This window comes from Centrocercus urophasianus, unplaced genomic scaffold, assembly GCF_019232065.1.
Source record: "Centrocercus urophasianus isolate 14NV4802_14NV808 unplaced genomic scaffold, USGS_Curo_1.0 seq_11, whole genome shotgun sequence".
In the NCBI taxonomy this organism is placed as follows: Eukaryota; Metazoa; Chordata; class Aves; order Galliformes; family Phasianidae; genus Centrocercus; species Centrocercus urophasianus.
In genome coordinates this window covers 11,449,415-11,472,718 of record NW_024884253.1, presented here as the reverse complement: position 1 = coordinate 11,472,718, position 23,304 = coordinate 11,449,415, and the positions used below count along the sequence as shown (strand labels likewise).

General features: G+C 42.8%; 1 protein-coding gene across 1 annotated transcript; it reads right to left on the bottom strand.

Moving 5' to 3' along the window:
* Positions 1–2,965: 2,965 nt before the first annotated feature.
* Positions 2,966–21,320, bottom strand: HAS2 (hyaluronan synthase 2). The gene is made up of 4 exons (XM_042839898.1): positions 20,741–21,320; positions 12,132–12,758; positions 7,325–7,426; positions 2,966–5,769 (listed from the first exon to the last, which is right to left on the bottom strand). Exons 2-4 carry the CDS (start codon positions 12,756–12,758, stop codon positions 4,840–4,842), a joined length of 1,659 nt encoding a protein of 552 aa, XP_042695832.1. The 5' UTR covers positions 20,741–21,320; the 3' UTR covers positions 2,966–4,839.
* Between the last annotated feature and the right edge of the window lie 1,984 nt (positions 21,321–23,304).

Here is a 23,304-nt window from a genome sequence, read left to right as displayed (position 1 = left end):
TCCAGCCTGAATTATCCTATTAGCCAATAATTTAAACTCATCACCAACTCCATCCATAGTTAGCATGGAGAACCAGGCAGTTGTAGAAGGAAGTCTGTCACTCTGCAGTGTGTGAAATAGCCATTGGCAGATGTGCTGTACCCAGCTGGGGTTCTTTCTTTCCATTGACTGCAAAAAAAATTCAATGACTTTCATAGAAGTAGTGGTATTTAAAGTTCGTGGAATGGATTCCTTTCTGTGTTTGAAGACATCTTTAAAGTCTAAATTCAATTTAAACTTTTGCATAAATATGCCCTCTGTATCAATGAAACAGCTCACTTTTCCTTTTTAATATTTGTTTCTTCTTTCTGTGATCTTGTGTCATACCTTCTCAAACAACTTATCCATTTGGATAGAATTTTGTGTACTCTGAAATGGAATATTAAAATCCATGTGTAAAATCTATGCTATCAAATATATATATATAGATATATATATTTTTTTTTAATAACCCTTTCTTATAGCCTTTTCAGACTTTCTTTTTCATACTAAAGTATCTTCTAGTACATCCCACAGTGCTGCCATAGTTATCCAGATATCACCAGTGCTGGCAATAACCAAGACAGCAAGACACTATGCCATTTCTGTGGAAAGCAATGAAGTAAGAGTGCAGACAGAAGTCACTGATAATCACCAGCGTCTGTTCACTGGATGGGCTCACTATTTTAACTAAAAAGAGTAACTACAGAAAACTTAAGTACAGTTTTGGGGATCAGTTACAGGCAACAATGCTGTAAAGAATTTAGAATGATCTTACCATTTAATCTTTTTAATGTCTATTAGTGATTGCTAGCAGTGTCACACTTGTGCATGCTCTTTTGTGTTCTTTCTTTAAAAAAAAAAAAAGCAGTTATGACAGAGATCACACCTAAGCTGTATAACCTACACAGACATGTTAGTTGCCAACCCATACAGCTCTCCTAACTGTGCCCAACACCATTTGTGGCTGCACAATCTGACCTGGAGTAAAAACATGCCATGGACAATGCTTACACTTAAACAGTACCAAATACCACGTACTAAAGCTCAGACACATGGCCTGGGTCTCTCATTTACTTAATGTAAATATAACAAGGAAATTTTCCTCTGTGCAGTCACTGGAGCTTATGGAAATTTCAGGGCTATTTTAGGAGAAAATTCGAGCTGGATTTCTTTGGGAGAAGCAGAATCTTTTATTATACAAAATTACATAGCTAGAAGAAGCAGGCACAATTTAGATCCATTAGATCTGAAACTACAGCAGCAAACATAGGCCAAGGAAAAATTGCAGTATGTTTAAGTTTGTGTTAGTGCTGGAGAAAAGTGGCTCTTCCAGCAAAGCCTCAGTAATACCAGATCTCATCAACAGCTCTTGATACATTTTGTCTCCTCTTTACCATTCTGTCTCTTGCTAAGAATAAAATTCAGACTAAAATTTTTAACAGACGGATTCATAACAGCTTGTGCACCAGGACACGTTTGGCAGTACGTGTCTGACAGGATTTTTTCCACCTCCTAAAAAAATTCCGCTAAATATTCATGCATTCCTGAAAGAAACCTGATTCTTGGCCAAACCAAAGCTTGTTAGCAATCAGAACAGGAGGGCTGCTTCGTCCTTGCTGCACCTCTAATCCCTACAGGTTTTGCTTCACACCTGGTGTCTGCAAACAGATGCTGTCAAACTCAAATTACTCCACTCTGGAAATGTCTCACAACCTGAGATATTGCCAACTCACTGATTTTTCTTTTTCTTTTCTTTTTCTTTTTCTTTTTTTTTTTTTGAAGTATTCTGTAGACTTCGTCGTTTGAAAAAGTTTTTATAGATTTTGAAACCATCAATTAAAGGCTGAAAAATGCCTGTGCTTTTCAAAACAAAGCATGATTTTTTCTTTTGACACACAGCTCACAATTGTATTTAGTATTAATGAAAAACACATTTTATTTTAATCCACACACTGAAAATACAACAAGACAATTTTGAGACAAAATATTTTGAGAAAATTTAGAGAATAAATATTGTTAAAAGAATGTAATTTGACTAAAGACATTTTCACGTCCTTTCAGAGAGACAGTTCTGAGGTCAGAGTAGGTTTCTCAGGACTTTTTCCATTCTAGTCCTGAAACCTTCCCAGGACAGAGACTGCATTAGGTCTCTGGGCAGCCTGTCCAGTACCTGATTGGTATCATGGGCAAAAAGTTAATGTTTATATTACATCTGAAGCTTTCCTGTTTCAACTCAAACCCAGAGATCTCCGTTTTCCGACCAGATATCACTGTGTAGTTCCAGGCTACACCTTCTTGACAATCTCTCTATAGGTATTGGAGATGATGTTAGGTGGCCAAAGCCATCTGCTTTCCAACTGAACCTAACCTCCCTCAGCCCCTCCTCACAAGGACAGTGCTCCAGCACCGAATATCAGACTGGTCCTACACCGAACTTTCTCTGGTTCATAAATGAGTTACTGTACTGAAGATCCCCAAACTGGTCACAGTATCCAGACACAGTCTAACAAGCAAAGCAGAGGGCTGCAAAAGAAGAGGACTGGGCACATATTCTCTGATTCCCTGATTTTGGAAGCTAGTGGCATCCAATGGACTAGAGTGAGTTGGTTCCATCCCTTCATCCTGCCGTTATTGCACTCCCCAGGTGCATGCTTACCATGCTTCTCAATGGTAAATTTCTGCTGGGAAATCAGACTGGTGACACCATAACAGCATCCTCCAAGCCATCCAGATTTATGGCTTCAGAGCCAAAGTGCTGATCAGAAACACCATGTATTAGTCATAATCTTATCAAAAATATTTTATTTATGAAAGTAACAATTATACTATACAACCTATATTGGAAGTACATTTGCTAGAATAAATTGCTAGAATAAATACAGGCAATTAATTCATTTTTTATAGAATGAGAGGATTTATTTGACATTTGAATGTTAACCCAAGCTTTAACTTACATCATAAATAGTTAAAAGGCATAGTCAATTTTTTTTCTGTTTCTTTTGCATTTTTTAATACTGTTCTATTTTTAATCAACACGAATCAACTCTCCAATCATTAACATAAAATTAGTATGACTTTCAAGCAATCATGTACCTCAAGATAATCAAACAAATAAGGTAGTGTGTGTGCAGTTCATTCTACAGCAGAATCTACTCATGTCTGCATAAAAAAAGAAGCTGAAAATGCTTCTAAGTTCTTTAAGCATCATATGCTGATTTCTGCTTTACCACAGTGCTTTAAATACCAGAATCTAAAAAGGGCATATATCTGTATGCAGTTGGCATTCTGTTGCTCTTTATAAAGTGTATTAGGGCTCAATGCCACATTCCTTTGGCTGGTGAAGGACTGCAGAATTTAGTCCTGAGTGTTATTTCACAAAACCGTGGTCCAAAATAAATGTCCAAAATGGACTATTAAGCACCAAGGAAATGATGAATTTGCTAAGACCTGATGTTTTCAGATACAAGTTGGCTTCTTTTCTGGTAGATATGCTTTTGTCAGGCACGAAATATTGGGCTTAGTACAGGGGTCTGCATTACACTGGATGTCACAGAAGGTGATGTTTATATCATTTGTAAACTCTGTGAAGGGCACTGCAGATGTTTTGTCGTAAGGCACCCACATTTTGAAAGTGTTGATATGTTTTCCTTTCATGTATCTTTTAACTAAAAAATCAGAACTAGAAGATTGCAGCCATCAGTGGAGTCAATAGTAGTTTGGGGTGTCTGATATTTCTTCAGATCAGAAGCGTGTGGTTCTTCAGATCATATGTAAAATCAGTGGGAGCTCTCCTATAGCAATGCCTTTTCCAATGGTATCAAGACCTGGCTTATCAAATGGCTATTGTGCATGCCAGAGATATTATGCTCTCAACAAAGTAGATTTCCCTATTAGAATGTTATCCAAAACAAAACAAAGCCCCAGATTGCACATATCTACCCCTTTGGCCTTTTTTTATGGACAAATAAGCTTGTATTCAGAAACTGGCAATGTTGGGCCTTTCCTAATAAATGCCTTCAAAGAGTACATTTAAATGCTTTTTCACAGAAATAACCATTCGTCTGTTGCAAAAACGCAGAGGAATTTTTTTATGCTTTCTATTGTGAACAATATTAAATCAGCATAATTCTGGGGGGGGAAATTGATTTTTTTGTTTCCCAAATATATTTAAGGAGGCTAAAGAACAAAATGTTGGGGAGGCAACTTTTTTGGCAGATAGTAAAATATAAAATATGTGATTTAAAAAAAAAAAAAAAAAAAAAAAAAAGTTGGCTTAAAAATACACACACACAAATAATACAATAATATAAAAATACAGCTCAGCCAATGGCCTCTTAAAATTTACCTTTGGCATTACATTTGGCAGCCTAACACAAAAGACCCTTCCTATAAAAAGAACTATAAAAAAGAGAAGTTCATAAATTAGGTTGCAAGGGGCTGTAAGATCCTTTTCTTGATTCTCCAAACTCCTTTTCTTCCTGTCCACACATAAGCATGACCAGTGAGGTATATAGAACGTAACACTGTCAGGCGTATGCACGATCAAAAAGTGCATAAACAAAGAAGTTCTCCCATTTTCATGCGAACAGGTTGAAATGGTGTGGTTTGATTCTTCCCCCTTGGAAAAAAAAAAAAAATCATTTTCTATTGTTTTTGATTTTCTTACTTTGGCAGGATGAAAATGAACCCAGAGGAATATAAATGTCCTATTCCCAGCAGCAGTGATCCATTTCCCTTGGCAACATTCGTCCCATGCCACAGATACTACAAGGTTCTTGGGTTGCTTTAGAACTCTCTGGGTAACTTCCCACAGAAACATCATACGTCTAGCACCATGTCATAGTGTTGCTCTTTCTTCCGCCTGCCACATTTGGTGATAAGAACCAAGTACAAAGTCAATAGAAGAACCCAGTAACATGCATAGAGGATTGTACCAATGACGAGAACTGTTGTTTTTGACTCAGAGAATGGCTTTTTTGATTCCTTGTAGATAGTGAAAATTACGCCACCTAGGAGGATTGTAAACCAAATGGAGACTGGAATGAGTCCTATAAAATTAACTACAATGGTTTTTCTTCCTGATGTGCCCCACCCTGCTTTGTTTATTGTGGCAATTGCAAACATCTTTGCTGGCAGTAAACTTGACATATACAACACTGAGTAGAGTGACATGAAAACCATGACAATGTTGCCCCTAAGGAAGCTGGCAAAGGAAGACTTTATCAGGCCCACTAACTGAACTGTCAACAAGAAAAGGAGGATGTTCCAGATTTTTCCCCTGTAGAAGAGCTGAATGACTGTAGCGATAAGGAAGAAAGGAAAGAATCCAGTGATTACAGCTTCATAGGTCATCCACAAATGGTGCTTGTGGAACCACATTGCATTATAAAGCCACTCTCTAAAATATGATTTACTCCAGCGGGTCTGCTGATTCAGCCACCTGAGATACTCTATTGGTGTTTCAGTAAGGCACTTGGATCTAGCTGTGTATTTTGTTGCATAGCCCAGACTTAGTACTCGGTTAGTTAGATGCCTGTCATCTCCAAAGCTGCACTGGGAGCCCATAAATTCTTGATTGTACCAATCTTCCACAAATTCATGGAGTAAAGAGTTTCTGTACATTCCCAGAGGTCCACTGATGCACTGTACGCAGCCAAAATAGGACTGGCAGGCTCTTTCTATGTTAAATGCCATCCAGTATCTCACGCTGCTCAGAAAGGAGATCCAGGAATCATACTTGTTCAAAATCTGCAAAATACAAGAAGTTGGCATTTTAGATGAGTTCTTGAGAAGGATATTATACACATTAGATCAAAAAGGAATTTGCTGAAACTGGAGTACTGATAGCCAAAATATAAGGGGAACTTCACTCTTAGGCCAAACATGTTACCATCCTTACACAGTCCAGGACACTGATAGGAAAGGCAATAAAGCCTTCAAGAGGCTGTTCCACAAAAATGATCACTTTTCTCACAACCTTTCCTCTTCTCCACCAAGAAACTTCCTTCCTGGCTCATTTTTCCTTTCTCTTCATCCCCAGTTAAGTACTTGCAGCCTCTCCTAGGAGATGGAGAAGTCCAAAATGTGGCTTCCTGCCACAGCTTTGCTTCTCACAGGACTTCTTCCAGCCCTCCTAGAGCTATGCCAGGATATGAGAGACTGAACAGGTGGTCTTTGGCTTACATTTTTGGTCTTATAAGGCTTGCCCTAGATGTTTGATCCTGGATTATGATTCCATATGTGACATTAGGCCCTCTGGGAAACAGCCTTGCTTGAGTTGACATTGGAAACTGGCATTGTTATTATGCCTCAAGACATACTATGATACACCAACAGTCATGCTTCAGCTCATATAAACAACTCAGTCCTTCACTTCATTTTGCCCCAAAGCTCACCTGAAGCTCAGACATCCACTTTAAATGCTGTATAGCTATAATCTGTGTCTGAACACTCAGTGGACGTAAAGGCAAGTGCAGGTGCCCAAGTCTTCACATCCACATTTTCAGCTCGGTTTGTGATCAGACCAGAGGACAAAGATATTCAGGCTTCTGTAGGAATCTTAATTTCTGGAATTAAGAGCCACATACCTGAAATACTTATGACTACTGGGACATTCTTCAGTAAGTGCTTGCCCATATAGATGGCCCTTTCTCCTTTGTTTCACATAAAAGCCTGACTGGACTAAGGAACTAACCCCAAGGCCAATTGGAATGTTCATATGCATATTTTTTTTATAAATTGTAGCAGAAACATTTGTGTTGGAAGGAATGAACAGCTGAAAATCCTCACAGAAATGGAGCTGGGTTGACTTCAGGCCTTCACATTGTCCCATCTGACAGAGATGCATAGGAAACTCAAAAATACACAGAGTAAGGACATAGTGCATAGTGCACTGCATTTCTAAAAGGCTTTGTTTGTAACAATCTTGAATGCGAATTAGCAAGTAAAGCCTGAGGTGCTGGACTTGGTTTTGGGAGAGTTGTTCTCTGTTCTCTGGTGCCCTAAAGCTTTTCTGTGGCACCTCGAACAAAAAATCATGTCCAGATACTCAAAGATGCAGCAACAGGCCTGACAGTCCTAATGCCCCATTTTTCACATATTTGGGGAGAATAATACTTATCTGCTTTCTGTGAGTGTTAAAACCACAGTGCTCATACCTCTGAATTAGCATTCTGTTCAATAGATAGAAAGGGTAAGGTCTTACAAGAGCCTTTGTGATGATACCACTGTGTATTCAATGCTATTCCAGACGTGGAAAACTATTGCAGTACAATTATTTGCTGAAACTCCCCATTGTACTCACCTGCACATCGCCTCCAACTCCTCCAACCATTGGATCTTCTTCTAGGACCTTTACCATCTCCACCGATGAAGCTGGATCGAGCATTGTGTCTGAATCACAGACCTATGAGAAAGACAGAATCAAGAACAAAAATGGGTTGGTTAAGGAGTACACTTGAACAGAGAATAAAAATCACTTGAATGGTGAGTGTCTCTATAGGCATATTCTTCTGAAAGCAATTAAATCTCTCTTTGCAGTCTGCATTGATACTTCTTAAAGGCTATTTGTATCAGGCAGCAAGAAGTGCTGCTGAATGAAACTGAGTGCTTGTAAGGTCCGTGCACGCAAACAATCCTCTCTTCTGTATCAGCTCGATTTGTTTTACTGGCACGCTGGGCTGACAACTTTGAATAAGAGATGCTCTCAGAGATGGGGCACTGCAGAGCAAGACAATGTTTGTGGGTATGTTGCGGATTCCTGCTGAGCCCTGACATAGGGTTCCCCTGTGTTGGCTGCATGGTTTTAGTACCCTGGTAAAATGTCTCCTGCTGCCCAAAGAGGGAAGGAGTAAGGAGTTAAATTCCAGATACTTGTTAAGGAAAAAAAAAAAAAAAAAAGTCAGCTAGGAGTCCAGTAAGAAACCTAATAGTTCTTTCACTCATGGAAGGATTTAGAAATTCATGTAAGATATGTATTTTGGATTATAGAAGAAACTCATCTGTATATTTGGATGTATGGTGTGTTACTAATAGTGCAAGGACTTGAGATTTGATGTACAGAAATCATTTGCCATTTTCCTCCAGCATTCTTATAAAAAATATCTAAGTAAGAACAGAAGGAGCAAGTCCCAAAGTGCAGTAGTCCATGAGACCAGGGCAGAAATAGATGAGATACACAGGCTTTTCAACCACACAGACACTCCCAGTCAACTAGACACTGTGTACACTAGGAATTGGCTTGCCCCTGGAGAGTAGGAGGGGGGCTCAGACAGGCTGGCCTCTCTGAAAGGCAGCTGATGCTGCTTTCGTTTTCTGGGAGGATAATGACATAGGCTGCGGCCTTTTAAATCAAGTGGGTGCCTCCTTGTCCCAGCTGCTACTGAAAGCAGTTTCCCAATAGTCTGTGAACTCATTTTTTAGATGCCCTGACCTCCCTGAGTGGGAGCCTGTCTCAGAAACACTCTTCTGGCTGGCCAGATTCTGCCCTACAAATTCTCTTCCTCCTCCCACTTAATCCAGAGTTGATATTCCTGTGATTTCAGGTGGGGACAGTAGGGGTAGAAGTCAGTGGCGCTGCATGAATAACCTCTTAAGTTAAACCCAAGCAAGGCTTCGTATCTGCAGTTTTAATTTTGGCATCTTTTCATCCAACCTTTCAACTCAGCCTAAGCTCCCTTGCTCCGTGGGAGCAGAAGTATTTATTCCTGCTCTGTGAAGGGGAGGAGAGTTCTTAGGGATTCTGTTATGGGCTAGACTTGAGCTGAGAGGTTACAAGCAAGTTTGCTGATTACACCAAGTTTTGCAGTTGACACAATAGGAGGTAGGGGGCACCTTCTAGGGGCACCTGGACAGGCTCAAAAAGTGAGCACACAAGAACCTAATGAGGTTTAACAAGGTGTTGAATGACTTTTTACATGATCTGATAGTGAGAGGACAAGAGGAAATGGCTTTAAACTAAAAGAGAGGAGACTTAGGTTAGATGTTAGTATGAAATTTTGTACTCAGGATGGTGAAGAGGTGGAACAGGTTGCCTAGAGAAGTTGGGGATGCCCCATCTCTGGAGGCATTCAAGGTGAGACTGGATGGCGCAGTCTCACCTTGAGACATGCAACCCTGCCCATGGAAGGGAAGTTGTAACTAGATCATCTTTAAGATCCTCTTCAACCTAAGCCATTCTATGATTCTACAGTTCTATGATAATCAGGCTGCACAGCTTGTGATGCAGCTCAGTGTCTGCCAAAACGTTTCCTCTCCGTATTAACTTGGAGGCTGAAAGGCGAAAGCTGATGAGAGCTCTCATATTTCTGTAAGCATCTCCAGCTTCCATTCAAGCATCCAGCTCTTCTCCTTGGAAGACTCAGCCTGGGGAGCACCTTTGTAACCTGGCCAGCTTTAGTGGAAAGCTGTCATCAGTGACAGCACATGGTGACAGGCAGCGTTAATTGTGATGAAGGGAAGAAAGGATGAAGGGAGAAAAGGATTCTTGTATTTCTGTCTGGGACTTCCTGAGCAAAGCTGTCACTGAGTGCTCAGCACAGCAAATCTGCTGTTTGTTGGTATTCAGGGCTCAGTAAGACACTTGTTCCATTTCTTGTGGCCACAAATGGTCAGATTGGGTCAGTCTCCTACCCAGCTCCTCAGATTTCAGTCCTGTGCCTGTCACTCAATGTGGCTGAGCAGTCCCCAACCATCAGATGCATTTATCTATAGCAGAGAAACCTCCCATGAGCAACATTGCTATTATGAGATGAGGAATACTAAAAACAGGATTTATTTATGAATGACCAGCATGTGTCCTGGCTATGCCAGCACTGTGGACATGTCTGCGTTCCTGGGACAAGCTGTCATTTTCCATCTGGATGAGGTTTTTCTAGGTGAAAAGAGGACGCACCCTGAGAAAAGCAACTTAGGAACCTGAATGAAACACACCGAGGGCTGGCAAGCTGGGGCTGGCCCAGCACAGTCTAAGAGCCAATTTGCTATATTTCCACATAAGGGCAGGGTGACCTAGAAATTACTGCTGTGGGTCACAGAGTTGCATGAAAGGGACAGCTGACCTTGCGTGCTTCTGCCTTCAGCTCTGAGCAAGCTGTTCAAATGCTTGCTGCAACTAGTGGTCATTTAAAATCAGGATGTTCCATGGAGCTCAGACTGTGCTGGGTGGTCCATGCAGGTACTTGGATCAAGCCAAGATGCATTGCACCCTGATTGCACTAGCCAGCTTTGCCCTCACCTCCTCCAGAATGGAATTAAATCCTTCACAGTGATTTCAGGTATTTAGTGAGAGTCTGCTAGTGAGTAACATCTTGGTTATCCACGCTGACATGTCTGCTTATAATCACTTGCTTTTAGGCTTAAAGTGCATTTAAGTACGGTGAGGCCCACAGTGTCAGGCATGGGCAGTCATACTGACTGGTCTACTTTTTAAAGTGGCTGATCACTGATGCAGATCACTCAGCTATTAAAAATGTGGGGCCCATTTAAAGTAATTTAGTCCTAAAGATACTCCTAAATGTGCAAAAAATCTCAGCCTACACTAATTCACAAAACAGAGCCATATGTCACCTGAACTGCATCAGGACTGTGGCCAACCAGAGCCACCTAGGCAATGCATCTGTAACATGGATGTGACTGTGACATCAGTCGTCAGTTAGTCCCTGACACATTCATCAGGACTTCTGAGCCGGGTCAGGAGTGCTGACTGACAGAGAGACCAGAAACATCTCTTCCGTTTTCTTAGTTTATGGTATGATTGTTGAAAGAGAAACACTTTTTGCAGGTTCTCTGAGCAAATGCAAGAGCTGGACTGAGAGAGGAAAGTAGTTATGAATCTGTTTCCTCTCTGCCTTCATTCTCTGCAATTTGATACTTTTGTGGGAAGTGATTATAAAATGATGTTAACGCAGAAAAACAGCATTTTTGATCCCATCACAGTCCCTCGCAGCACAAAATCAAACTGCAGACAATGGAGAATTTAAGTCCATTGTTTTTGGATAATAAATCAGTTAAAGTTTTGGAAATGCTCAAGGATGAGTTGAAATTGTTGCCTTGCTTTTAAGCCTCCAGTAACTCTTGAAGTTCTGAGACCAGGGTGGTTCCTGACGCTATCCTGACAGCTTATCGACTGTCCCACCAGAGAATTCTGGAGGCAAAGTAATATGCTGATGTCAGGAGAGGGCAGGAAAGGCTGGGGGTGATTAATTAGGAAAATTGTCTCATAATCAGCAGGATTTAGTGGAATAAATCTCACTGGTCTTGATATACAACTAATATACTACAACTAGTGATCCTCAGGGTCTGGCCTAGTTCTATGCACCTCCTCCACTCATGGCCTCCTGGACTTCCTGCAGTCTGTTTGCCTGAGAGAGGAGTGCTTCCATGTGTAAGGCACAAACACAGAAAATCTTTCACGGGATCCAAGGCAGCTGGAAAGAAATGTGTCTCTGCTGCTTTGGAAATGGGGAGAGAGGACTCAGCCTAATTCATTTTTAAGTGAACAGTGTCATAAGGGCTTTAAAGGCCAAGTCGCAGTGAGTGAGGTAATGCAGCTGTAAGTGATGAAGCAAAAGCTCCTTCAGGCTTTAGCTGAAGAAATCTTTCTTTCAAGACTGCACGTTGACCTTTTTTATTGAATACTCTGCACAGCCCTCAAAAGCTTCAAAATACCCCCATCTTTTTCACAGACTCTACCACTGAGATATTCCCTAGTGGCAGCAAATACTTGTCTGCCTGTTCTCAAATGTGGCCACTGAAACTCTCTCAAAATAAAACTTTACCCAAGATCTAGACTTACAGGAGCAGAGAGGGGGTCTTCAGGAGGCCACTGGCTTTGCCTGAAGCAAAACCACAGGGAGAAGTACTGCAGCCTGAGGAGATATTCCAGATTTCTCCAATAGTTGGTAGATTTAACATATTCACAGATAGGCTGACCATTTTAAAAAGGTAGCAAAATGCACTTTCAACGGTCAAGCTGTTTCCAAACAGACTGAAAGGAGCACTGTGTTCATCAGGGACTGGGATGGCCTCTAACATGCGGCACAAAATATACAAAAGCTGCTTTCTTTCAAAGTGTGTTTGAATTGGCACTGACCTGGTGCTTTAATACCTACCTGTACATAATCCACGCTTCTCCCCAGTGCTTTGAATGCTGTGTACATTACTTCTCTTTTTCCACCCCATTTCTGCATGATGCAAACACTTTTGTTGGACAGGACCAGCTGAGATACGTGCTGCATGCTCTCTCTGTGAGACTCCTCCGTCTCACCTGGACCTCTGTCATGGAAGTTGTTACTCCAGATATAAGTGGCAGATTTGTCCCTACCCATGATTTCAGTAAAAATGTCCATCATGTAAATGTCGTCTTCCGAGTTCCCATCAATGACCATAACAACTTTAATTCCAGGGTAGGTCAATCTTTTCACAGAAAGTAAACATTTTCTTAAGTAGTCAGGATCCTCTTGATAGGCAGCAATACAAAGGGCAACAGTTTTGTTCAGCTTGATTGGAGTCTCTAGCGACCGCTTCATTTTCCTGTGCTCTAGGTAGGCAAACAGGCTTTGGATGATGAGATGTGATGCCAGGATAGCACCATAGAGTCCAAAGGAGAAGTAGTAATTGTCTGTTTGGATAAACTGGTAGCCCACAATGTAAGCAGCGGTGATTCCCAGCAGGAGGGACACTCCAAAGAGTGTGGTTCCAAGTATTCTCAGGATACATATAAACCTCTCACAATACATCTGCAAAAAAGCATGGAAACTGTTAGCAGAGCTACCACTTCCCACTTTGTCAGGGGCACACATGGTGTCAACATTGAGTTCAGCACCAGCACATGCACCCCATGCTTCTGGTCATGTCACGGACTTACTACATCATCTGTTCAACTTATATCTCCTCTGCAGTATTCTTTACATGTGAAGAGTCAAATATGCCCTAATGTACCAGGGAGGTTCTCTACACTTCATAATGTCCTCAAAGAAAGTGCTACCTTTGTCAGGATCTTAATTTGGCAGCCTGGGCTTGCTGAATGAGATCCTGTCATATTACCCTGAGGGGGTCGGAAAAGGGGCTTTCAGGCCACTGCTCACTTCACCGTTCAAGTCATGGGTGGGAAGAACAGCTGAACATCTGTGCAGCCTCTCCTTGCCCCCCAATTTGTGTCATGACTGCATCCCACCCTGAATTGTGTCTCTTGCTTAGTTACGTTTGCAAATAATATTGGAAAGACATCCTTAAAACAAATGTCTGAATGTATTTATATTTTTTTAGACAGATGTCTGACTATATTTGTAATTTATATTTATATGATCAGACAAGGTCTTCTCAATAACACTGCAAAAATGTGTTATTCATACATTTGTATATGTAGATATATATGCATGTGCGAGCATGAGTGTGTAAGGCTATCACTTGACAGAGATTAAGTCCGTCTTCAAAACACTCATTAATTTAGCAGAGTCAAGGCTTTACTTTGGACTCTGAAATTCATTAGAGTATCAGCTGTGACAACTTCTGCATGCATAGCCTATCTGGCTATAAAATCTTTCAGGCTAAGCTCTGGCCATGGAGGAGATAGCAGGCAAGGAAGATGCTCAAAACAAGTGATGGACAAACATGTAGACAGAATCACAGAATGACAGAATGGCCTGAGTTGGAAGGGACTCAAGGATCATGAATCTCCAACTTCACTGCCACAGGCAGGGTCACCAACTTCCACATTTAATACTAGACCAGGCTGCCCAGGGCCCCATCCAACCTGGCCTTGAACACCTCCAGGGACGGGGCATCCACAACCTCTCTGGGCAGCCTGTTCCAGCACCTCACCGTTCTCGTAGTAAAGAACTTCCCCCTGATATCCAGCCTAAATCTTCCCTCCTTCAACTTAATACCATTTGCCCCTAAATATACTTGACTGCTTTTTGTGGACAGTCACATTAACAATTTTATACAACAACTTTCTCATAATTACAGGAAAGTTAATGCCAGTACATTTGACATAAGGGACATAAAATAGATAATGTCTGTTTAAGCCTATGCCAGTAAGCACAGTGTAAGTCAAAGAATCTGAAGCACATGCTTGAAAATTTTGCTGAATTTGAGCTTCTCCAAGTAATGGATTTAATGTTTGTGTTTTCTTACTCTTATTCATATTTTCCCTGCTGCTAACATCTTGCTTGTCTGCAGATAATGTGTTTCATCATCTATTGGCCAAAACTGAAGCTGGAACTGCACTTCCTTACATCATGTAGGTCTTTAACTCTTTCTTGTGAAATATTCGTGACAAAAAAAAAAAAAAAAAAAGCAAAGAAACAACACTACCGAAGTGCAGCAGCATAGCTGTCACCAGTTATATTTCTGTCTGAAATGTTACAGGTTTAGAAAGACAGAACAACTTAGAAAATAAAAATGAGAATAAAGTCTGAGACAGCAAAGACTATGCCTTTTTCCACTGGCTATTTAGGGTCTGAAATTTCAGGACAGGAAGAAGTCTCCTAAGTGTGTATTTGGAGACACTGTTAAAGAAATTGGACCCTATCTCTAGGACTTCCTTGAATACTTATGACTGGGCTCTGACAGGTGCTGTAACCAGCCAAGAGCACCAGTCTCTGCTCTGGCCTGTCTTCCGCAATGAGGGGTCATCAAGAAGCCTAATAAAAGACCGCTTATACGAGCCATCCCTATAGGTGAATTAAATGCAGCACCCAAAATAGATGGGCTTTAGAAAACAGATTGGATCTCCTCTAGATTACCTTGAAGTCAAATAGCCTGTGTGTTTATTAATCCCCCCGAGTACGCAGAAGGTCACCAACATCAAGGTGAATATTTTATTAATGGTGCAGTTGTATTAGGCTTTCCCATTCGGGGTCCACAACTTCTCTTCCCTCACCAGAAATAGAACATGCCTATTAGTGAGCAGGGCTGAATTCTGCTTACATTAGAAATTGTATGACTGAAATCAATGAACCACTTGTATGGGTATAGCTCACAGGATTTAGATTAAGATCTGGAGCATTTACATTTGACTGACTAAACACTTGTATCAGGCTTCTTTTTATATTAATTCATTACTGCTTTTTCTTTTCCTATATAGTGATTCTGCACCAAAAGACAAAATAAATGAATTCTCTGATCTTGTCATTGCAGCACAGTTTCCCTCCTTCCCAAAACCCACTCTTTTAAGATCAAGAAATGGATTTCTGGTCTTAATAAAATAGTATCTTTTTTTTTATCCTTTCACTGTCAACCTTGGGAAAATAAACAGTGTTTTGATCTGAATTCCTGGCTTTCATCAAAGAAACCTTCCCTTTGTATATGCAATTGAAACATGTCTTTTAACTGACTGAATCTCAGGCAAAGTCTGGAAAAATTGCTCAATATTCTCAAACTTTAGCACGTGATCGATTGATAACTTGCCCAGCAGAATTGATATGTATCAGCTTGAATGTGCCCAAACAACAGCAAAGAAGCCAAAAACTCTCCACCCTTCTCAAATAACTGAGCCAAGAAGTTAAGAGGAAATTATGTTTGTCCAAGTCTGGGGCCAAAGATGAATTGCTGAGTCAAATAATAGCACTGAGTGTAGGAATAGCCTCATCAGAGATTTTAAGAGCAGATAGTAGTGCTGTGAAAACTTAGACTGGTCTAACACAGTGAAGTGTAAAAGGACATCTTAGTAATACATCAGTCAAAATTCTCCTGAACTTGTCACATTGAGATAGAATCAAGTATTATCAGAGAACCAGTGCATGGTACTGCGGGTGAAAATTGCAAGCCTAAAATAACACTGAGCTGAGTCAAGATACACGTGTCAAGTGCTTGGTGAAGGATAAACACAGATTTTAATTTTCAAAACCACAATTATTTTTCAGGCATTTCCTAAATAATCACTCTGAGTGCTGGCAATATTCTTTCAGCCAAATTGAAATGCTTTTCTTCAAAGTTGCCATCACTAGAGCCCTATTCAACAGCTGACTATTTGGTAGGTGTATAGTACATATATGATCATATGTATATGATCAGCACAGCTCAGGCTCCTTTTGGAGGTGCTAAGTCTCCCATGCACTGCATAGGAAGCTTGAGACAGGACTACTAATGCTGCTTTGCAGTTTGGACATCTAAATCTTTCATGAGCAAATCCATCAAACCCTGTGTTGCTGAACCAGTATATGCTTTAGCACAGACAGCAAACAGGGTCAACATTGGTACACACACAATGAGTGAACGTAAAGAGGTTTCAAAATATACTATTGAACAATTTACTGTCTTGATTTTCCAGTTGTTTAATTCCATGAACAGAACAGGTGAGTTCTTCACAGCCCACCTAGCAGAAATGAAACATGAAAGAGGTAATAGCCTCAAGTTGGCCAGGGGATATTCAGGTTGGATATTAGGAAAAATTTAGTCTCTGAAAGAGTGGTGGGGCAGTGGAACAGGCTGCCCTGGAAAGTAGTAGAGTCCTTGCTCCTGAAGTGTTCAAGAAATGTGTAGATATGGAACTTGGGAATATGGTTTATTGGGCATGGTGGGAATGGATTGATGGTTGGACTAGCTGATCATAAAGATCTTCTCCAGCCTTGATAATTCTATGATTCTAATGATATTTAGGCTGTTGCTGATTTAGCAACACACATTTTGGATCAACACGCAGTCCTGAGTATAAACACGTCCTGTGTGACTGTACAAGAGGAAGCAATAAATGTGTTTGCCTCTCTCAAGGCTCTAATGAAGGGCATAACCAATAAATAAATCCCTGCAAGTATTTGACATCAGATTCCACATAGTGAGTTATTTAGCATTGTCATAATGATGGGAAGACCCAGAAATCACATTTTTTGCATGCTTGTGATGGGAAAGAACTTACTCTATGTTACTATCTTCTACTTTTCATTAACAAATTAAGTTAACAAGATGTTGACTAATATGTACACATAGTGACTGGTGGAATAAGTCTAACACTAAAGATATTGTGCTTTCACAAGCTGAGCAATGCCTTAGATTCCAAATTAAATGAACATAGCAAAATATGCTTTATTATTTATTCTGGCAAATATTTAGGCTAGTATCTAACTGCAGTTATAATACATAAATCTAACCTTAATAAGATCAAGACACCTGATGGAAATTCAGTAGGTTCTAGTGCCCTGATTGGTACTGCATACTTAGCAAAGAACACTGCTGACTTCCAGGGTAAAATAGCACCTGTCTCCTCACCAAAATTATATATCACAGTCTGGCCATAGGGTTATTAATCAGACTTCATGCATGGGTGGTGAGGCACTGGCACAGACTGCCTAGAGAAGCTGTGGTGCCCCATCCCTGAAGGCACTTCATGGTGCCCCATCCCTCAAGGCCAAGGTTGGATGGAACCCTGGGCAGTCTGAGCTGGTGGGAGGCAGCCCTGTCCATGGTGGAGAGTTGGAAGCCTCATGTTTTGGCTTCAGCATAACACTTATCTTCAACATAAAGAGAAGTGTGCACTTAAATATTTTGCTGAAGAGAGAAATCAGTGGATAATTTATATAACAGTTCTGTATTGCACGCGTAAAGAAAACATTACAATTTCTTTGTTAAACTTCTGGAGTATTCATGATAAAATTATGTATGTGCATTTGATGTATTTATTATATCTATTAATCTCCTGTATGAAAATTGATCATTGCTTAACTATTGTATTTCTTGAAGGGAGAAAATCAGAGAGAGTGGATCAGGACTTGAACCACTGGCATTTTGCTCCTAGTACTGCCATTCACCTGCTGGATGTCCCTAGGCAAATGAATTCACCTCTCTTTGCCTCAGCTTCTCACCTGTAAATGGGAAATCAAGATCATGCAAGAGGCTCTTGGAGGTCTATGGAGCTCCTCATACAGCTGAGGTTACTGACGTGTGTTGTGCATGAGCTGTTGTTCTTCCTGGGTCACATGGGACCCAGTAATTCCCAATTTCCATAAAACTGTTTTTCCTCAAAGAAAACCAGACTGCTTCCTTTTTCCCTTCCATATATTCACCTGAATGTAGACATAGCAGGGCAGTCAGTTTTTCTACAGCACAAATGCAACTCTTACCGTATCAGTAGGACACCTGGTATCCATGAGGTTAGCAGCGTAAGAGCTGACACACATGGGTGTATGTGTGTGCTGTCGCTTAGGGCTGCTTTACTCACAGCCAAAGGAAGAGTATCAACTTTTATAAGCCTTAAAAAAACCTCATTCTTTGTGAGCATAATAGCATTGGCTTCTACAGATCAGCTGCTTGAATGACAGCTGTGCGTGCATGCAGCCCTTATGTGTTTATGTGGCCTTACACACATATACTCCATGTTTAAACACAAACATTATCTGCTATTAATCTTCATCCAGTATTTAGAAACACTGAGCCTTATTTTGGTGGCAGAGTAAATCATTTATCTTTGAAGTACAAATGCTTCCAGGTACACAATAATTAGGAGCATCAAATAGCTGCCCAGAGTGCCTCTTCTGTTTTACAGTCTGCAGAGAGGAAACCGAGAAGTTACGCTACATCTGTATATCTTTACTGCAGCAGAGTTACCATATCTGGTGCTTTTTGTTATTTATCACTTCCAGATTTTGTCATGCCATTGATCTTCTGGAAAGGGCGCACATAAGACTAAAATTAACTCTGAGGTTAGGTTTAAAGTAAAGAACAAGGTTGGTAATGATGGTAAACTGTATCTGCACTCGTAGTCTTTGATCAGCAAATCAAGTCTCCTGTCTGCTCAATGTATGTTCTCCCCTAAAGCACCTAAATTTATTCTCTAAGAGGTGTGAGTAACTGCTGTGTGTATTTCTCCATCGCATACATGGTGAGATGCTGGTTGTTCAATTAACCAAAAGAAAGCAACAAACTCATATTAAACACTCTAAGAAATAATATGAGAAATAATTCGTATTGACATTCAGACATTTCAGATTACAGTTAAAAAATATTCTGGTTTAGAACAGATTTCTGGTTGCTGGTTATGAAGTCCATGGACACTTTTGGCACAGCGCTGACTCCATGCTTTACTCCAGTGAGTAAATATTTGTCTGATGTGCATAGCTCATTATCTTGTAATTTGTTTATCAAACACAGGTAATACCATGTTTGACTTAGTCAAGTAGGCAGTCCTGTTGCACTGAATGAAAAAGTAACTTGCTGCTTTATGCACTCATCTCAAGCAGTTATTAAATGAGGCTGATATCTGATTTGTTTGCATATCATAAACATGATCGGCTGAATTTGCTGGTAGCACAGCCGGCATGGGGAGCTTCATTGAATCCTGCACAGCTGCTCTTTCTCCTGGAAAAACTTTTGCCCAAGTGCTGTTGCCCTTGCATGTAGGGTGAGATTTACTAGAATGGAATACAGCCCTGGCTGTATTGACACGGTGACAACACCGGTGCTGGAGAACTGGGTGAGAACCTATGGAAAGATGACCCATGAGACCATGAGGTCCATGGGGTCTAAGAGCGGAATGCTTATGAATGCTTATGAATGCTTATGAATGCTTATGCCTTGTGAGATGAGGGGGCTCTACCAGCCCTAAAAAACAGATTCATAAAGCCTGCCAGGAACGGTGTAGTACGGCGGGCCCTCCCTTAAGCTCCCTTTCAGCCCTCTTTGCCTCTTTGCCAAGGTATTAAGGCATCGAATGCAGCGCATTAGGGCTCCTAGCAACGAGAGCTGGTTGTCGGCTTCAGCTCCAGGCTGCAGCTCGGACAGGTGCAGCAAACGGCCGCCGAGAACACGGCCGAGGAGCCCCCGGACCTCCCGGGGCCGGGCAGGGGCTGCGTGGCTCCGCCCGCCGCCGCGGGGCCGCTCCTGCGGGGAACCCCGGCCCGGAGACGCGGCCAAAGTGGGCGGCAGCGGTGCGTCACAGGGGGTGGGCGGGGCGCCGGGGGATCCCCCGCGCAGCCACGTGGGGAGGGGGCTGGGGGCGGCCCCTAGCCTGAGGGACCCTCGCGGGTCGCAGCACCCCGCGGAGGGCGGGGAGGGGCCGCGAGGCTGCTCCGCAGCTGCCTTCTTCCGGCGCACCCCGCGAACCCCCTCCCCGTCCCCCTCCTTCGGGAGCGACCCTTCCTGAGCGGCCCTCAGTGCCGTCGCCGCCGCCGAGCCTCGCGGTCGGCCCGGGTCCCGCCGGTGGCCGCGCGGAGGGGCGGGGGCGGCAGTCGGCAGCGCCGCTGGAAGTTCGCGGGCAGCCGCAGCTCCCGCCTCCGCCGTCCCTCCCTCCCCGCCCAGACACGTTGGTCGCGCTGTTTCTCCCCTCCGAGGCGGGACTTAGCCTTCCTCCTCGCTTCCCTTCCTGCGGTCCCATCCCTCCCGCCGCCGCTGTCACGTCCCCTCCCGACGCTGCGTGCGGGGGAAGGCGGCCGGAGGTGGGGGCGGCTCTGCCTCCCCTCATGGCGAATGCCTTCCGAACCTGTTGCTTGATCGATTTAACTGCTATTCATTTCACTTTTTTCTTTTTTTCCCCTTTCAAACCGTATTGCTCAACTGTATCCTAAACGGATTACACGGAGGGAGGGGTTGAAGCTGAAAACCTCATTCATCCTCACTGCAGTCCTATTCATTGCTGGAATAGGTGTAGCATAGAGACGGTAAGATCCTCCCCCAGCCCCACTCGTGTCTGGAGACCTCTTTCCGCCTTCCTTCCTGGAATAGTGGGGCTAAGAGGAGAGCGGCTTCTTTTCTGGGGATGCCAGAAGGGTGATGGTCAGTCTCCTACCTTGTTTGTCCGGCTGTCCTTTGGTCATAGAGGGGCTCCAGCCAGCTGTGTGGTCTCACGTACCGTTGCTCCCGCTGAACAGTTTCCAAGTTTGAGGTAAAAGATCAAATCGCACTTTTTCAGGGACTTATTCAGAAACTCAGGAATAAAAAAATAATTAAAAAAACGAAAATAATAAAAAAAATAGCTTAAGGCTATTCAGTCCTACTCATTTTCTCCCACGTGTTTTCCCTATTACAATGTATTTGTCTTCAGTTTCTAGCTCAAAATCGTGGGATTATTTTGTTTTTGAAATAATAATAATAATTAAAAAAAAAAAGTTAGAAGTAATAAATTAGGAGTTAGTTTCTCGTGGTCGAAGACCTTGTTTCAAACCCGGCTGGGCAGGAGCCTGGAGGATTTGCACGGCAGCGGCTGAAAGTTTGGGATGTGCAGCATCAGATAAAGGCTCTTTGGTGATGCCTCGCGGACCGCGTAGCTGCTTTAGTTCTCAGCAGCAGCAGCAGCAAACGGGTAATATTTTCCAGACGTCTGTTCCTTTCCTGCTGCTGCTGCTGCTTTTCTGCCTTCTCCACGTTATGGGGTCTTTTAACAAGTGAGACTTGAGTTGTTTTAATAGGCGGAGGATGGGAAGAGGAGGGGAGGGAACGAACTCCTGTAAGAAGGGAAAAAAAAACGCAACCACCCTGCCCATTGAAATGATCTCAGCCAAGGACCAATTCAATTGGCAGAGGCAGGAATTCAATTAGCTAAGTTGCACTTTCTGCAAAGAAACGCAATACACACCCATCGCCACCACCTGATTTCCTCTTCTCGCCCCGCACTTGGGGGGGAGCCCCCATGCCCCCTCTCTGCATCTCCGGGTCTGGGGTGTGGGACTCGTCCCTCCCACCGCCGCTATTCTGCTGGGACAGCTTTGCAGCTGCTGGTTTTTATTAATAAGGGAATTGCCTCTATGAATGGATGAACTTTGCAGTTTCCAATTCTGCTTTACCCATTCACTCTCGGAAACATTTGCTGTTAGCAACTACCCCATAGAAATCTCCCCCGGCAACAATACCCGTGTCACTCGCGTTAAAACAAGCCCGGAAACACTTTAGACGGTTTAAGAACTTAAAAAATGCTTTCGAATTTGTTAGTTTGTCTCTTCTTTTAGTCACTCAGTTCACCCAGAGCAGGGCACCGCAGCTTCCAGCCCAGCCGCTGCTGTCGGCTTCCAGCAGTTTTCACTCGCTCCGCTGGGCTCCTTCCCTCCCTCAACGGCTTCTCAGCTTCCAGCCCCCACTTCCACTGAACTGATGGAAAAAAGGCACTAGGTGGCACTGTTGAAGTGAGCGGAGCGCGGGCAGCCCGCTTCTCGCTGCTGACGGATCTCTCCCCGTCCAGCCGAGACACCCCCCCCCGATGTTCGACTGCTCAGCCCGCGTTTCCTCAAGGTCCACAAAGCTCTCTGTCTGCAGACACCGTTGCTGAAGCCGGAGGGGACTCCTCACCCCGCGGTACCTCCTGCTGTGCTGGGACTCTCCTCGTGTCCAAAATATGGTTGCAAATTGGTAGCTACCTGAAGTGGGTGGAGGATTTTTGGGTACCGTGGTGAAGTATTCAGGTTTCTGGGTGTGCTCAAGAGGAATGAGAGCTTTAGGATGTATGTGGAAGCTGAGCTGGTTGAGAAGCCTTGGTAGGATGAGAGGGAATGGCCTTAAGTTGCACCAGGGGAGGTCAGGTTGGATATTAGGAAAAATTTCTCCTCTGACAAAGTGTTTAGGAACTGGAACAGGCTGCCCAAGGAGGTGGTGGAGTCCCCATCAATGGAGGTTTTCAGGAAACATGGAGATGTGGCACTGAGGGACAATATTGACAATATTGGTGGTAAGTGGATGACTGGACTAGATGATCATGGAGGTCTTATCCAACCATAATGATGCTATTATTCTAAGCTGGCCTGCTTCAAAGAGCAAGTCTGCCACTAATTTAGGCCAAAGCTTTGTAGCTGTTTTAACCTGGCAGAACCAAGGAAAGCAACTGTCTTACCATCTTCAGAGAATCACAGAATAACCAAGGTTGGAAAAGACCTTCAAGATCATCCAGTCCAACCATCCACCTGTCACCAAGAGTTCTCGCTAAACCATGTCCCTCAACAAAATCCCAGTGTGCAACATCCCAGTATGCTGCATCCCCGTGTGCTGCCTCCCACTGCTGCCAGAAGGGCACAGCCCCATCAGGGCAGATCCCACAGGGCAGTGTGTCCCCAGCACTGGCAGAGAGTAGATGCTGCTGTTAAGTAAGGGGAAAGCAGAGAATAGGCACCTCATTCCTGCTTTTGCATTGTCCCTTCCCTATGTCAGGAGAACTGACCTAAGTCAGCCATCTGGGGAAAGGACATAGCAAAAAAGTAAGAACAAGTAATATGGGCAGGGGCAAAACAACTGCTTTGGGAATAAGTGTTTGTGATTGTTTGGAGTATCCCTTAGAAGAACAGGAGGGCTTAGCAAGCATGGTAGACTTCTAGACTGCAGAGTGTTCAGGCATTGCCATTCCAGGCTTTCCTCCCTACTCAGCGCTAT

Excerpts from the sequence above, each read along its gene's own strand:
- HAS2 (XM_042839898.1), bottom strand. The coding sequence starts at position 12,758 with ATGTATTGTGAGAGGTTTATATGTATCCTGAGAATACTTGGAACCACA. Across the intron at positions 7,427-12,131 it reads GAAGCGTGGATTATGTACAG|GTCTGTGATTCAGACACAAT; the intron begins GTAGGTATTAAA and ends TCTTTCTCATAG. Across the intron at positions 5,770-7,324 it reads GAGTTGGAGGCGATGTGCAG|ATTTTGAACAAGTATGATTC; the intron begins GTGAGTACAATG and ends TGTATTTTGCAG.